Source organism: Prionailurus bengalensis, chromosome F2, assembly GCF_016509475.1.
Source record: "Prionailurus bengalensis isolate Pbe53 chromosome F2, Fcat_Pben_1.1_paternal_pri, whole genome shotgun sequence".
Classification (NCBI taxonomy): Eukaryota; Metazoa; Chordata; class Mammalia; order Carnivora; family Felidae; genus Prionailurus; species Prionailurus bengalensis.
The window spans coordinates 43,619,717-43,633,184 of record NC_057353.1 but is presented as its reverse complement, the minus strand read 5'-3'; the positions used below and the strand labels follow the sequence as shown (position 1 = coordinate 43,633,184).

The following is a 13,468-nucleotide window of genomic DNA, read 5'->3' as shown; positions in this document are numbered from 1 at the left end:
TCAATTTAAAAAATATAAAGAAAAAAATGAGCGTGGCTGAGAAAAATGACATCATTTGCCTAAGATAGCCCATGCAGTTAGACACTATAAAGCCAGAAAACACACTCTAATTCTTTCCAGTGCACTGTCTACCACATTCCAACAATATTAGAAAAAGGTTGACTCAGAGTTTGAAGCAGAGGAAACTCTTATTGGTAGGTATGGAATAGGGTAGGCTCACTCCGTCAGGTCACATTAAGAGAGTATCTAATTTTTTCATTAATGTATATTTCATAGAAGAGTTTCTAAAGAAAGAAGATGTCTGAGAAGGATGCATGCAAGGACATTTGGAAAACGTGGATTATATCTCATTACTGACATATCCCGAATGAAATAGACTCCTCTTGTTCTAACCTGGAGCTTGTAATTAGAGAATCAGGTAAAAAAAAATTAAGATGGAAAGTCTCTCTGGGGCGCCTGGGTGGCGCAGTCGGTTAAGCGTCCGACTTCAGCCAGGTCACGATCTCGCGGTCCGTGAGTTCGAGCCCCGCGTCAGGCTCTGGGCTGATGGCTCGGAGCCTGGAGCCTGTTTCCGATTCTGTGTCTCCCTCTCTCTCCGCCCCTCCCCCGTTCATGCTCTGTCTCTCTCTGTCCCAAAAATAAATAAAAAACGTTGAAAAAAAAATTAAAAAAAAAAAAAGATGGAAAGTCTCTCTGCTCTCTAGAGTTTTTGAATAGAGACTAACCAAAATCTCTCTTAGACCACTCTAAGCCATGCTCTTGTGTTGTGTTTGAAAGAGTCAGAGAACTATTTACCATTAATGTATGAGAATCATTAAAGACTAGAAGATATTATTCAGCATTTCCTTTCAGTCTTTATTCCTTTAAGGGAAGTAAGCCTAACTGTTGTAGCCTCCCTAATTTATGCCAATCTTCTACTATTCTTTCTACCTGTATATCTCTTTTCTCAGCATCCTTCATTTTCTCCACAGTCTTAAGATGAGGGACCCGAAGCGTGTTGAGAAAATAATTGTTTCTGTGGTTTTGTTTTCTCCTCTCATGTCAGATTTACTAGAGTTTAAATGTTTCCCAAAATTAAGCTAAGAACTACAGAAGAAGAAAAGTAGAAACCATTGACTTTAACTTCAAAGAATTGATCACTGGGTACTCCTAGTAATCCAAGCACAATATTAGTGTGTAATTCAAATGCCAGATTGTGGGACACAAAAGTATTTTGGAAATTTAGAAAAGCAATAGAGTGCCATGGGCTGTTGTGGAAGGATTCATGGATACTGATGAAAACAGAGTGAACCTTAAAGAGCATCTAGGATTTGGAAGGGAAGAATAGGAAGGAGTATAGAAGGAAGTAGCAATGGGAGTAGGTTCGAGTGTAAAAATATCTAGAATAGTCAGTTTATGTGGAAAACACATCTAAGATACTTTAAAAAAGCAAACTTCCTCCCTCCAAAGCCTTATCTTTATGTTGATAGTTATTATGTCCATTATGGATATCATATAGAGGGATGAAGGACAGCATCTCTCTTCTCCAAAGATGAACGTTTCTTTCATCAATCAATCTACTTGACTTCTATAATTAATGAAAATCATGTTGAATTTTAATTCTATCTGTGTTCTTAATTAGTATTTCACTATTGAGTACACAAGGAACATGAAAAAAAATGGGGCCCACCATCAGACTATAGAAATTTGATAGGCATAGGACATGGTAGGGGCTCAATAAATACTTATTGAGTCAGTGGAGGAAAGAAAAGAAAAAGAGAAAGAAGAAAGATGGTGTTTGGGATATTATTTCTCATTGATTTTTCAAAAGTTAGGTGAGCAGTTATTTAAATCATAATTAATATTTCAAATACCATCTTTAGGTTTAAGTTACTGTAACTTGCCAGGTTTTCATGAATAGAGGGTATACATACAGCTGGCATATTTTTATTTCTTTTTCTGATTAACTATTGTTCTTCATCTTTTTCTAAAATTCCTGAAATTTTCAATAGGTAAAAAGAGACACAATATAAGCAGTTCCATCATTTCTTCCAGAAATAGACCAAATTTGAAATATCAAAAAATAGCTTAATGGTAATAGGGGAGACAGAAATAATTTGGTTCCATCTTACAGTATTCTGAAGGAAATTAAAAAGAATTCCAGGAAACATTAGCTGCAGTCTAAATGAACCACTGACATTTTATAAGCCTTCCTGATCCACCGAGGTAGAGAGGGGAGTGGAACAAAGAATGTTAGAAGAAATAAGTAGTTATTTACAATAACAAACTCCTTTCCCCAGGGGTAAAATTTTCTAGAGCAGGAATGAACTGAAATCCTTTGCATAAGTAAGAGCTGAGTAAGACAAACATTTCAGACACTGCCATAGATTTGGAAGGCCATCTCAGCATTCCAGACTCCCCTGTGTTGCTGCACATTGTGGGAAAAGGGCCACCAGCCTTGAAAACAAAGTGGCCTGGTCTCAGGATAACTTTTGCCCTTAAGAGCAGGATAGCCTTGGCTAAGTTATGTAGTCCCTCTGAATCTGATTCTTTAATTACAAAATAGGGATGACTGTACCTTCCCCTTAGCATGGTTGTATGGATAAAAAAGAGTGTCTACAAAAGCCTCATAGAGTGCCTGATCAGTAACAAGAGCTCAAGAAATTGTAACTTGTATTAATTCTAAAGAAGCCATAATGGAGCTCAAATTCCCCACTCCACTCCATTAGTTGGTGACCAAATCTGACCTCACGTTGGCAAGAGGAAAAGGCCTCCTTACCTTTGTGAAGACAATCAAACCAACCTGTTAATTGCAAACAGAACCATTCTTATGAACATCTACATGGAAGGAATAAAGCTAGAGCAAATTCTCAATTATCCAGTGCAATGAAAGCAAGTGACCCTGGGAGCAGAGATTTTACAAGTTTCTTTGTTCTACTTCTGGTTTTGGTTTCAGCTCCTCCCCAGCCCTCCACACACCCCCAGTCTCCACTTCAATTCACCCACAGTCTGTCAGTCTTTTCCTCACATTTACCACCCCACAAACTTACTCAGGCTTTCTCAATTTTTAAGAACATCCCTATGAAAAAAGTTAAGCCTTGGGAAAAATCTAAAATTCAAACAAATTATTCCATATAGCTTAAAAGGGCAAATTGCCTTCCCTTAGACCTTGATCATAATTAGAACTGGCAGAAATGTGAGGAGTCTCAGATCTGTCCAGATGATGCACAGCCCCATCAATGCAAATGATATTTCAAAATATGGTTAAAATGTACACACGCCATGAAACAGAATCTAGGTCCTCGTATTAGAATAAAGGAAAGCTCCTTCTATTTTTAGTTATGAAAGATTATTATAAACCTTCAAACTTAAAATATGCTTTAAAAATATACAATATCTTAAGGATAAGCTTTTTAAAAATCTTAAATCCATGCAGCATGCTATTGGTGAAATCTATTTTGCACCTATGAATGCTCTGTAGCCACAGAAATAGTTCTGGAAACAGTAACGTTAAAACTACTGAATGGCATAATACAAATAGATCCTTTAACAATGTTTTTGATTATGGATATAAGGAGGGAACAACTTCAGTTCATAGATGCTTAATATCATCAATAACCCTTTCCCATGGCCAGTCTAGGGCAAATTTGAGAAGCAGTATACGAAGACTATTTCACGTTCTAGTTCTGTGACCTCTTGAGGCCAACTCCTATTCTGTAAGTTTATCCTTCCCCAGGACTTGTCTTAAAAATATCAACCTGATAAATCACTGATCATGTGAGATTAGTTTATGTCCAAGAGTTTTCATTAAGAAAAAAAGATGAGTAGGAAGTACCCTACCCTCAAAAAATAAAGCTCTACTGGTAAAATTTCAGATTCCATGGTATTTGGGTAGGGAATTATTTGGGTCAGAAAAGATTTCCTAGCACAGAGCTAGAACTAGAAGCATATTAGTAGTAATAATTGCTTTGTACTCGATTTCTCAAATTTTGGTCATGAGATCACCATTTAGATACCTGTTTTAAAAAATAACAAAAAAAAACATATTTGTAGGTGCAATCCAAGAATCAGTAAAGCAGAATTTCTGGGAGTGAGGAACTTATAATTTAGAAAAAAAATACAAATGAGTATTATTATTCCAAGTCTGGAAGTCATCAGATTACGGACAAAGCTTAGAGTTTCTGTGTATTAACTGGCCTATCAGTATCCGCTGTGGCATGTTTGAATAGCAATTTTATTTTAAATCAGTAGCAGAACCTAAGGAACACCAACTTCATCTTTTGGTCTTACCAGGCACTCCAGCTTGGATCCAGAAGTTAATGTCTGTCCCTTCTCCAGCCCTAAAGACCTGTGTGATGTTGACAGGCTGCAGCAGGCTCATGACCTCCTCCACGATGGTCCTGGCCTTTTCGCTGCCAGTGAATTGTAGCCCAGAGGGTAAGAAGGTTCCCAGATCAGACTCCATCACCAGGCTGTAGTTGGAAATATTTGCCTAAACAGAAGAGAAAAGTGTTTGGTTCGTTATCTGTTGCCTCTGTGCTTTCTCCTTGGGAACTATCAAACAATAATAATCAAATGCTTTATCTCCTCGGCAGTTCTTACCAAAACACACGCTTCTCTGCCTGACCTCGGATCTGGTCTGCGTGTTAGTTAAGTGCTCTGAGATGTACAATTACTCATCTTGGGATTTGCCAAACACAAGTTGACTTGGAAGGATTAAAAAAATATAATGAAAGGAAATATAAGGCTTAATATTGAAGTTACTCAATTATTTCTGCTAGCAATAATAGTCTTTCCACCAATTTTCTTAAATGCCTAGTGTGTACCAGGATACGATTCCTCCTACATGGTAGGTACCTCCAGATAGTGTGAGTCATGCTCAGACAAAAGAAGGTATGCCCTGCGGACTTATTTCTCTGTTTTTCTTTCCTCTAAATGAGTATTTGATCTTATTTTAATTGTGAGTTCTGCTGAAGCTTAAAGGCATCAAACCGACAGGTCTGTCTTGGATTTCTGATGTTGTTGTTGTTCCGTTTGTTGAATCCCCAGGGAGGGAGCTAATAGGACAACACATGAAGCACTGCTCTCTCTGGTGTACAACCAGAGCACTTGAAACCCTGGCAACTGTGTCAGGCCACTAGTTTGTAAGCTCTTTCCAAATAAAGTCTGCTAAGAAAGCACACAGTGGTTTCGTGTAGCCTATATTGTCACTGCAAGGGCTTAGAATATAAGACGCTGTCGCTAGGTTGCACAACTAAATTGCCACACAGCCCTAAGACTCACAAGTTTAAGGACGTAAAAACGAGCCTGACCTTCTGTTTCTCAGGAGCCATTCGCTTCTCCAAGACTGGTCTACTACCAACAACTACCTGGTTGAGTTATTCCCACGCTATCCTTGGATGGCACCGCTAACCATTCCTTAATACTCACCCAGTAAAAGTCAATTAATAACATTTGCACAAGGCTTCCAGAGAGGTTTCACATTTGCAATCTCCTTTTATCTGCTTCTATAACCCATAAAGTAGACAAAGCAGCTTTATTAGGTTGATGCTGTTTTACAGAAAAGGAAATGAGGATTATAGAGGTCAAGTGATTTGCTCAATGTCACACAGTTGCAAATGGTAGAGCTGAGTCTGGAATCCTACACTTCCCAGGACTCCATCACTAGCATAGGATGGAGTGATAAGTGAGGCTTGTTCTGAATTAGAATGATTTCTCACTTACATAACAGTCTGAGGGCTGCATGTTTTTTTTCTAGAACAGATTCCTTTTTACGATGATCTCCTAACTTGCCATGGAAGCGTACTATTGTTACAAGGGCAAGAACAGGAATGGTGGATTCTAAAGGAGGGTCTTGCAGGCAATTATAGGACTGAATGGGGTGGCCCGTGGGATTAGCAACATGCTTTGTTGCTAATGATTGATAAAGTTAACAAAGCAGAAGTCTTCTCACATTTCCACTCTCGTTTCTAGGAGGTTTCTGTCTTCATGGTGATTTTCAGAGAAGGACCTGAGGCACTTATAATCAAATGTGTCATCTCAGCTTTCAGCTGTGGCTACTGCACAACAGCAGCATCATCAGAGTTAATAATACTCACAATGTTTGCATTAATGTCTCACATTCAGGGCTGGTTTAGCTAGCACACTGATGCTAGGTCAGCAAGTTGACATGTTATTTGGCAGTCCTAACCTTCTCCCCTCATATGTCCTGCTACTTCTTACCCCAAACTCTACCCTCTGTAAAAAAGAGAATAGAAACATCACAATAATCTGCAAATGAAAACATAATTGGATAATCTTATATGTGAGGTTCCCATACTACAGGCAGATCCCATCCTTCCAACAAGAAAATTAGACAGAGTGCTTCTAGTCTCGCACTATTTAGGTTAAAGTGGGGCTAGGCAGCAGTTTGGCTGTGAGATCCAACACTATGGAGCAGCCTGGTGAGGCGACACAGCCCTGGACCCACGCTATTCTATTCCATGCTGGGCTACCAAGGGGGTCACTGGCTTTCTCTCTCTGTCCCCAAGTCTTGTCATCTTGGCCTCTGCCTTCTCCATCGGTAGGGTGGGAGAAATGCTCTTTTTCAAAGCTTGAATAATGAGCCAGTGCACGTGGAGCTTTGAGCACCTTCAAAGGTAAGACCTTCGTGGATCACAGTGAGAGTGGCTGCGTGAGTTGAACTTGCCAGAGCTCTTCACAAAATGCGCATTAAGAACTTCTTTGCCCTCTGATTCGGCTGCAAATGAACAGACGTCCTAGGGACAGGGGCTCCACAGTTTGTGAATGCCCCTGTACAATGTCACAGGATGTTGCTAGGAACATAAAGAAATAATGTATATAATGAAGTTTTTAGCGGTATGTGTGGCAGCCAGTTTAGCAGAGAGATAAAAGAGTATGGGCTTTGGAATTACTCAGACTGGGTTCAATTCTCAGATGAATCAGTCATTGGCTGTGTGACTTCATGCCGTCTATGTAACCTCTCAGTTTCTTCCTCTGTGAAATGGGCATGACAATGGCAGCCAGTTCACGGAGTTGTAAGAAAGAGTTCATGGTGAAGCCTGGTGCAGAATTTGCACTTAATAAGGTTGTCCTTACTGGTCTTACTACTAAGCATCTATACTTCTCAAACTTCCAAGGATGGTCTCCCCATAAACCATTCAGTTAGCTGTTACAAAGATGACAGGTGGCATTTTTCAGGGCTGCCTATTACCAGATATTGTAGGAAATACTTTCCAGCTTATGCCAGGTAATTCTCACAACCATTCTGTGAGACAAGCGGTACTGTAGTTCTCATTTCACAGAGGAAGCAATGGAGGTTTAGTAACATTACCTAACTTTTCCAAGGTTACCCTGTCAGTCAGTGGAGCAGCCAGAATTCAGATGCAGAGGTCTGCTTTCCAAAGCTCTCCACCCTCCACCACCCTGTCTGCTGAAGCTTTCTCCCAAGTGTCAGGCCACAAGTCCTCGGTTTTAATTTAAAAATACAGGGACTGTAGTTAAACAAATGCATAGAGTTTAAAGTTATTTTTCATGATCATAATAAAAGGTCTGCTTGGGCAGAATTTATCATCCCTGCTAATAAAGTAATTTGATTAAGCAAAGGAAAGAGTAAACAAAACAAAAACTAAACAAAACAAAACAAAAATCCCCCAAAAGCAAACAAGTCTTGCCCCACAATTTCCTCCCAACTAGGAATAAAAAGCCTAAAATAATAAAACATCTTTTCAAGCTGAATTACACAGGATGTTCAGATGTCAGTAAACCAGAATTCTGGCGTAGGTAGAGACATGTTTAATTTCTATTCATGTAGAATTTTATTAGCTGCTGCTAACATGATGGCAGCATTCTATTGTTTTCTATTTATATATAAACATCTCCATATGTTTTCAATAAAGAACTAAGAAAACACATCACCCACCATCCATGGCATTCATTTATGGAGTCACTGTCTAATTGTTAGCACATGGTGAAGGACTCGGGAAAATAAAAGGTCTCTGCACAAAGAAACTGGAATGAGTAAGCTAGGTCACTGGGCTGTTAGAACTGCTGCTTCTCGGGAATGCGTCATTACAAACATCCGTGTTCCTCACTACGCCACGAGTTGCTGGGAATGCACTCCATGTGGATTTGAAAAGCTGATCACAGTTAGTGACAGGCCAGGAGTCATGCTCATTCCACTCAACCATCTTAGCACACATAACAAGATCTTGGTCCTTCTGTTTTCAGGCTGTAGGAAGAAATCTGTTTCTAGAGACTGAAAACTTTATTCCTGAGATAACCAGCGCCAGTTGAGAGAAGCTGTGGCACGTAGATGAGGAGGCTGAGCAGCTCAAAGATAAGCTCAGGTATTATCTGTAAGCCCCCACTTTGCTCTCGTAATAAAGAGAAAAGTCTCGTTATTAGGAGCCATGGAAACTGTTGTTCATTGCTGTGTAATGTACATAACGCAATGAGGGGAGATGCTGCTGGGTAACTTAGTTTGGCATCATTGGATTAGGCAATATCTGCTCAGGGTTGAGGACCCATAATTTTGTCTTGTGCTACAATCACATCCTATCACACTTCCTTTCTTTTTTCTTTTCTGAGAGGACCAGGTTACTCTGCCAAAGAACAATTTGGTAACTATTAGCATTCTTTAGGTGCAATGAAAGATTAAAAAGAAAAAAATGTTTAAAATACATACTGCACGCTTTAAAATGCTTACTCCCTAATATAAACACAAAGATGATGTTTGTGTCCTTTGCTTTTATAAAATTCCAGGCGATTCTTCTTCAGAAATATAGATTCAAGTTCAACAACATCTCCTTTCCCCTCAAATTTGGCTTTCTTCTTTCTTTGTTTTTTAATTTTATTTTTTTAATATAATTTATTGTCCAGTTAGCTAACACACAGTGTATGCAGTGTGCTCTTGGGAGTAGATTCCCATGATTCATTGCTTACATACAACACCCAATGCTCACCCCAACAAGTGACGTCCTCAATGCCGATCACCCATTTTCCCTTCTCCCCGGCACCGCCCACCAACCCTGTTTGTTCTTTGTATTTAAAAGTCTCTTATGGTTTGTCTCCCTCTCTGTTTGAAACTATTTTTTCCCCTTCCCTTTCCCCATGGTCTTCCGTTAAGTTTCTCAAATTCCACATATGAGTGAAAACATATGATTTCTGTTATTTCACTTAGCATAATACCCTCCAGTTCCATCCACATTGTTGCAAATGGCAAGATTTCATTCTTTCTCATTGCCAAGTAGTATTCCATTGTATATATAAACCACATCTTCTTTATCCATTCATCAGGTGATAGACATTTGGGCTCTTACCATAATTTGGCTATTGTTGAAAGCGCTGCTGTAAACATTGGGGTACATGTGCCCCACTTTTATATCAGCACTTTTATATCCGTTGGATAAATTCCTAGTAGTGCTATTGCTGGGTTGTCGGGTAATTCTATTTTTAATTTTTTGAGGAACCTCCACACTGTTTTCCAGAGTGGCTGCACCAGTTTGCATTCCCACCAACAGTGCCAGAGGGTTCCCGTTTCTCCACATCCTTGCCAATGGAAAAACATTCCATGCTCATGGATTGGAAGAACAAATATTGTTAAAATGTCAATACTAACCAAAGCAATCTATACTTAAATTACATTCCAATTAAAATTACTCCAGAATTCTTCTCAGAGCTAGAACAAATAATCCTAAAATTTGTATGGAACCACAAAAGACCCTGAATAGCCAAAGTAATGTTGAAAAAGAAAACTAAAGCAGGAGGCATCACAATATTTGACTTTAGCTTCTACTACAAAGCTGTAACCATCAAGACAGTATGGTATTGGCACAAAAACAGAGACATAGACCAATGGAATAGAATAGAGAACCCAGAATTGGACCCAAAAATGTATGGCCAACTAATCTTTGACAAAGCAGGAAAGAATATCCAATGGAAAAAAGACAGTCTCTTTAGCAAATGGTACTGGGAGAACTGGACAGCAACATGTAGAAGAATGAAACGGGCCATTTTCTTACACCATACACAAAAATAAACTCAAAATGGATGAAAGACCTAAATGTGAGACAAGAAACCATCAAAACCCTAGAGAAGAAAACAGGCAACAATCTCTTTGACATCAGCCACAGCAACTTCTTACTCGACATGTCTCCGAAGGCAAGGGAAATAAAAGCAAAAATGAACTATTGGGACCTTATGAAGATAAAAAGCTTCTGCACAGCAAAAGAAACAATCAACAAAACTAAAAGGCAACTGACAGAATGGGAGAAGATATTTGCAAATGACATATCAGATAAAGGGTTAGTATCCAAAATCTATAAAGAACTTACCAAACTCCACACCCAAAAAACAAATAATCCAGCGAAGAAATGGCCAGAAGACATGAATAGACACTTTTCCAAAGAAGACATCCAGATGGCCAACAGACACATGAAAAGATGCTCAACATCGCTCATCATTAGGGAAATACAAATCAAAACCACACTGAGGTACCACCTCACACCAGTCAGAATGGCTTCTTCTTTGTTTAAAAGCTTTTATTTTCTCATGATGTAGGTGACATATCTTTGGTTTTTACCTAAAGTGACACTGCAATCCCAAGATCAAATGAAGAAGTAAAGAGACTCCTCTAATTATTCAAATTAATCATGTAGCCTCCCCAATTCAATCTTCAAAGAAGTAAACTTCACCCTGACACAGACCAGTATGTCTCAGTATCACTTTCCTGCACCATAAGTGTTAGCATTTTATAAATGATGGTGGTGATGCTGTTTGGTCAGGTGGAAGGCTCAAAACAAGTTCTCAGAAGCACATCGTCTTATGATACCATGGGCTGAGTTGCTGCAATCATCTTTTCCAGCCATGCCAGTGACCTTGGAATTCCCAGTTCACGGAGTGGAACAGTGGTTTCTTCACAGAGCTCCAGCTCAAACAGCTGTCATGACTGAATAATAGGTAAAGCAATTTCTCCCTGCTGTGCAAAGCCAAGAATAGGTTTTACTTTCTGGTCAGGTCTACCCTGAAGTTCAGCCTTTTATGTCTGTGGTCACCAGTATTCAGTTTTGAACATCCTTGAGTACCCAAGGGAGAGCCAGGAAAGGGATGATGACAAAGTGGAAGGCCATAGGTTATTTTTATTTGACAGATAAACTGGCTGGGGGAACGGGCAGTCTAGGGTAAGTTACATTACTACTAAAAGTGCAGACACCTATTGTGGTTCAGCTGCCATTCCGCCTGGAGACGGTACAGAATAAATGGCTTCTGAGGATCCCTTTCCAGCCCTATCATTCTCTATGTATGCACAGAAGGCTTCTGTTGTGAGACAAACCCGTGTTTTCAGGCAATCCAATTTTTACAATGTCATCCAAAGCACTCTAGATCTCAGTGAATTCTCCTCTTGAGGTGGTTAAGGTCCATAGATAGCCTTTAAACTTACTGAAAACACATGATCCCTCCATAAATGTCACTATGGTAACAATAGTGAGCAGAGAAGGCTGAAAATATGGCATAAACATAGGCTAAAAGAAATAGGAATTTTATTTATATCATAAGAGGAAATGTAACTGACTATATTCACATTTCCTTTAGGAATAAAAAGAATGCGTTATCTAGAGTATTTGGTAGATAGATTTAAAAAAAGCTTACATGGCAAGCTAATGTCAATCTCAGTTTTAAATTTTATTCCTGCATGTCAAAGCAACATAATCAACACTCAGAATCGGTGGGACTCGAGATCTCCACCATTTTGATTCTTTTAAAACAATACATCGGTCAGGTGTTTCATGCTACCAGTTGCATACGCACTTCAATATGCAGGTGCAGAAGAGAAGTCTCCAATACAGACAGGTCTGTGAAAGCAGCCTTCTCCACCTTCTCTCTATCCCTCTCAACCCCTGCTTCTCATGGCGTCTCCCCATCAGCTTTTCCTCTTGTACCCATCACATTCCCCCTCTTCCCCAGGCCCAAACAGAATAACTGAACTGCCTAAATGAGGTAGCCATCCTTCAGTTGACCTTCCTTACTCAACACTGTTACCTGCTAAATAAACATAAAGACATGTTTCTTGTTTCTGATGGTGGTGTTTTACCAGCCAAAACGGTGCTTTCCTGTTGACTTCTAATCCCTTTCTCCTGACTGGGAAGACTACAGCAGCTTCTTTAAGCCTTCCTCTAAGACCAACAGCCGACTTCACCTTCTATAAGTGGACAGGTTATTTGTTTTAAAAAATATAGTACTTATTTTCTTGTCCTGCAAACACAGACTACTCTATATTCTAGAACTCAAATATTCATTCAATGCTGGGGGATATCATATTAAAACACAATAGTTAAGTCTACTTTCTCTACAGCCTGTAGACAAGCACAGTATTTTTGGATTATGACAATACTCTCATATGCTTTCTTTGATCAAGCAGTCTTTACTAATGTTAGTAAAGATGCTAAATACAATTTTAGAAGTAATTTTGTTTTTGTAAGCATGCCGTTTTTTTTTTTTTCCTCAAAATCACAATATTGGGTCTGAAACCTCACCCCCCTGTCCCCCCCCCGACAAACCCACAATAATATGCAAATATGAGTTTTAGGGCTCTTGGTCTACTCAAGTGACTTCATGCTCTAACTCTCCTCCTGCCTTCCCTGCCCAAAACACCACACTCCCATCTAATATGCTGGGTTACTGATCTTCATTTGATTTGTATTTTTATACCTACCTTCTCCAGAAAGGATTCAAGACTTCTTATAAGAAAAGGGCCTAATGCCATATTTTTAAAAAGTATCCAAACTCTCAAGAACCAAGAAAATGCCATGAAAGCAAATATCAAATCTGTGTGGATCTCTGTCATATTTCCAACTTACATAACAGAGCTCAGCACATAGTGGGTGCTCAATAAATGTCAGAGGAAAAAGAAAGTCACAACCAGGAAACCTGACATGATACCCTAACCGCAATTTGAGGATACAATTTAGCCCTAGCTTGAGCTGCCAGGGTAAGAGGGAAGATTGATGTATTACAGAGCTCTCATTATCTAGGAAAAGAAAGCATACCACCAGCTCCTTGAAAAAAGCAACAATTTTTCCACCGTTCAATTCTAAGAGTTATTATTATGTGTCTCTTTATATGAGGAACATTGAAGAAAATAACAGAGTCTCCAATAACAGTTTTACAAAAGAGGCAGAAACACTTTTCTGAACATCATTTCCTATATATTGATCCTCAATTAAAGCAAAAAGGAAAATATTAAGTCATATTTCAGTAAAGGTGTTTGCTCAGGAGCAAACTGTATTTATTCAACAGTTACTGAGATAGTAACAGAGCACAGGGTGACCATACATCCATGTTTGCCCTTGGCAGTCGCAGATTATATCCTTTGTCTTGGCATGATTATTAACAGTACCCCCTTTATCTCACAAATGTTTCCCAGATTTAGTAATAGACCATATTGCCAATATATTTATTTGTATATACAAATACAATTTATTTGTAGATA

General features: G+C 39.0%; 1 protein-coding gene across 2 annotated transcripts in view; it reads right to left on the bottom strand.

Moving 5' to 3' along the window:
• Positions 1-13,468, bottom strand: part of CPQ (carboxypeptidase Q) — a 351,664-nt gene that overhangs the window by 74,017 nt on the left and 264,179 nt on the right. For both annotated transcript variants that reach the window (XM_043601429.1, XM_043601430.1), the window contains exon 6: positions 4,270-4,471. In XM_043601429.1, coding sequence (XP_043457364.1) covers positions 4,270-4,471 — 202 coding nt within the window. The remainder of the gene's footprint in view (positions 1-4,269; positions 4,472-13,468) is intronic.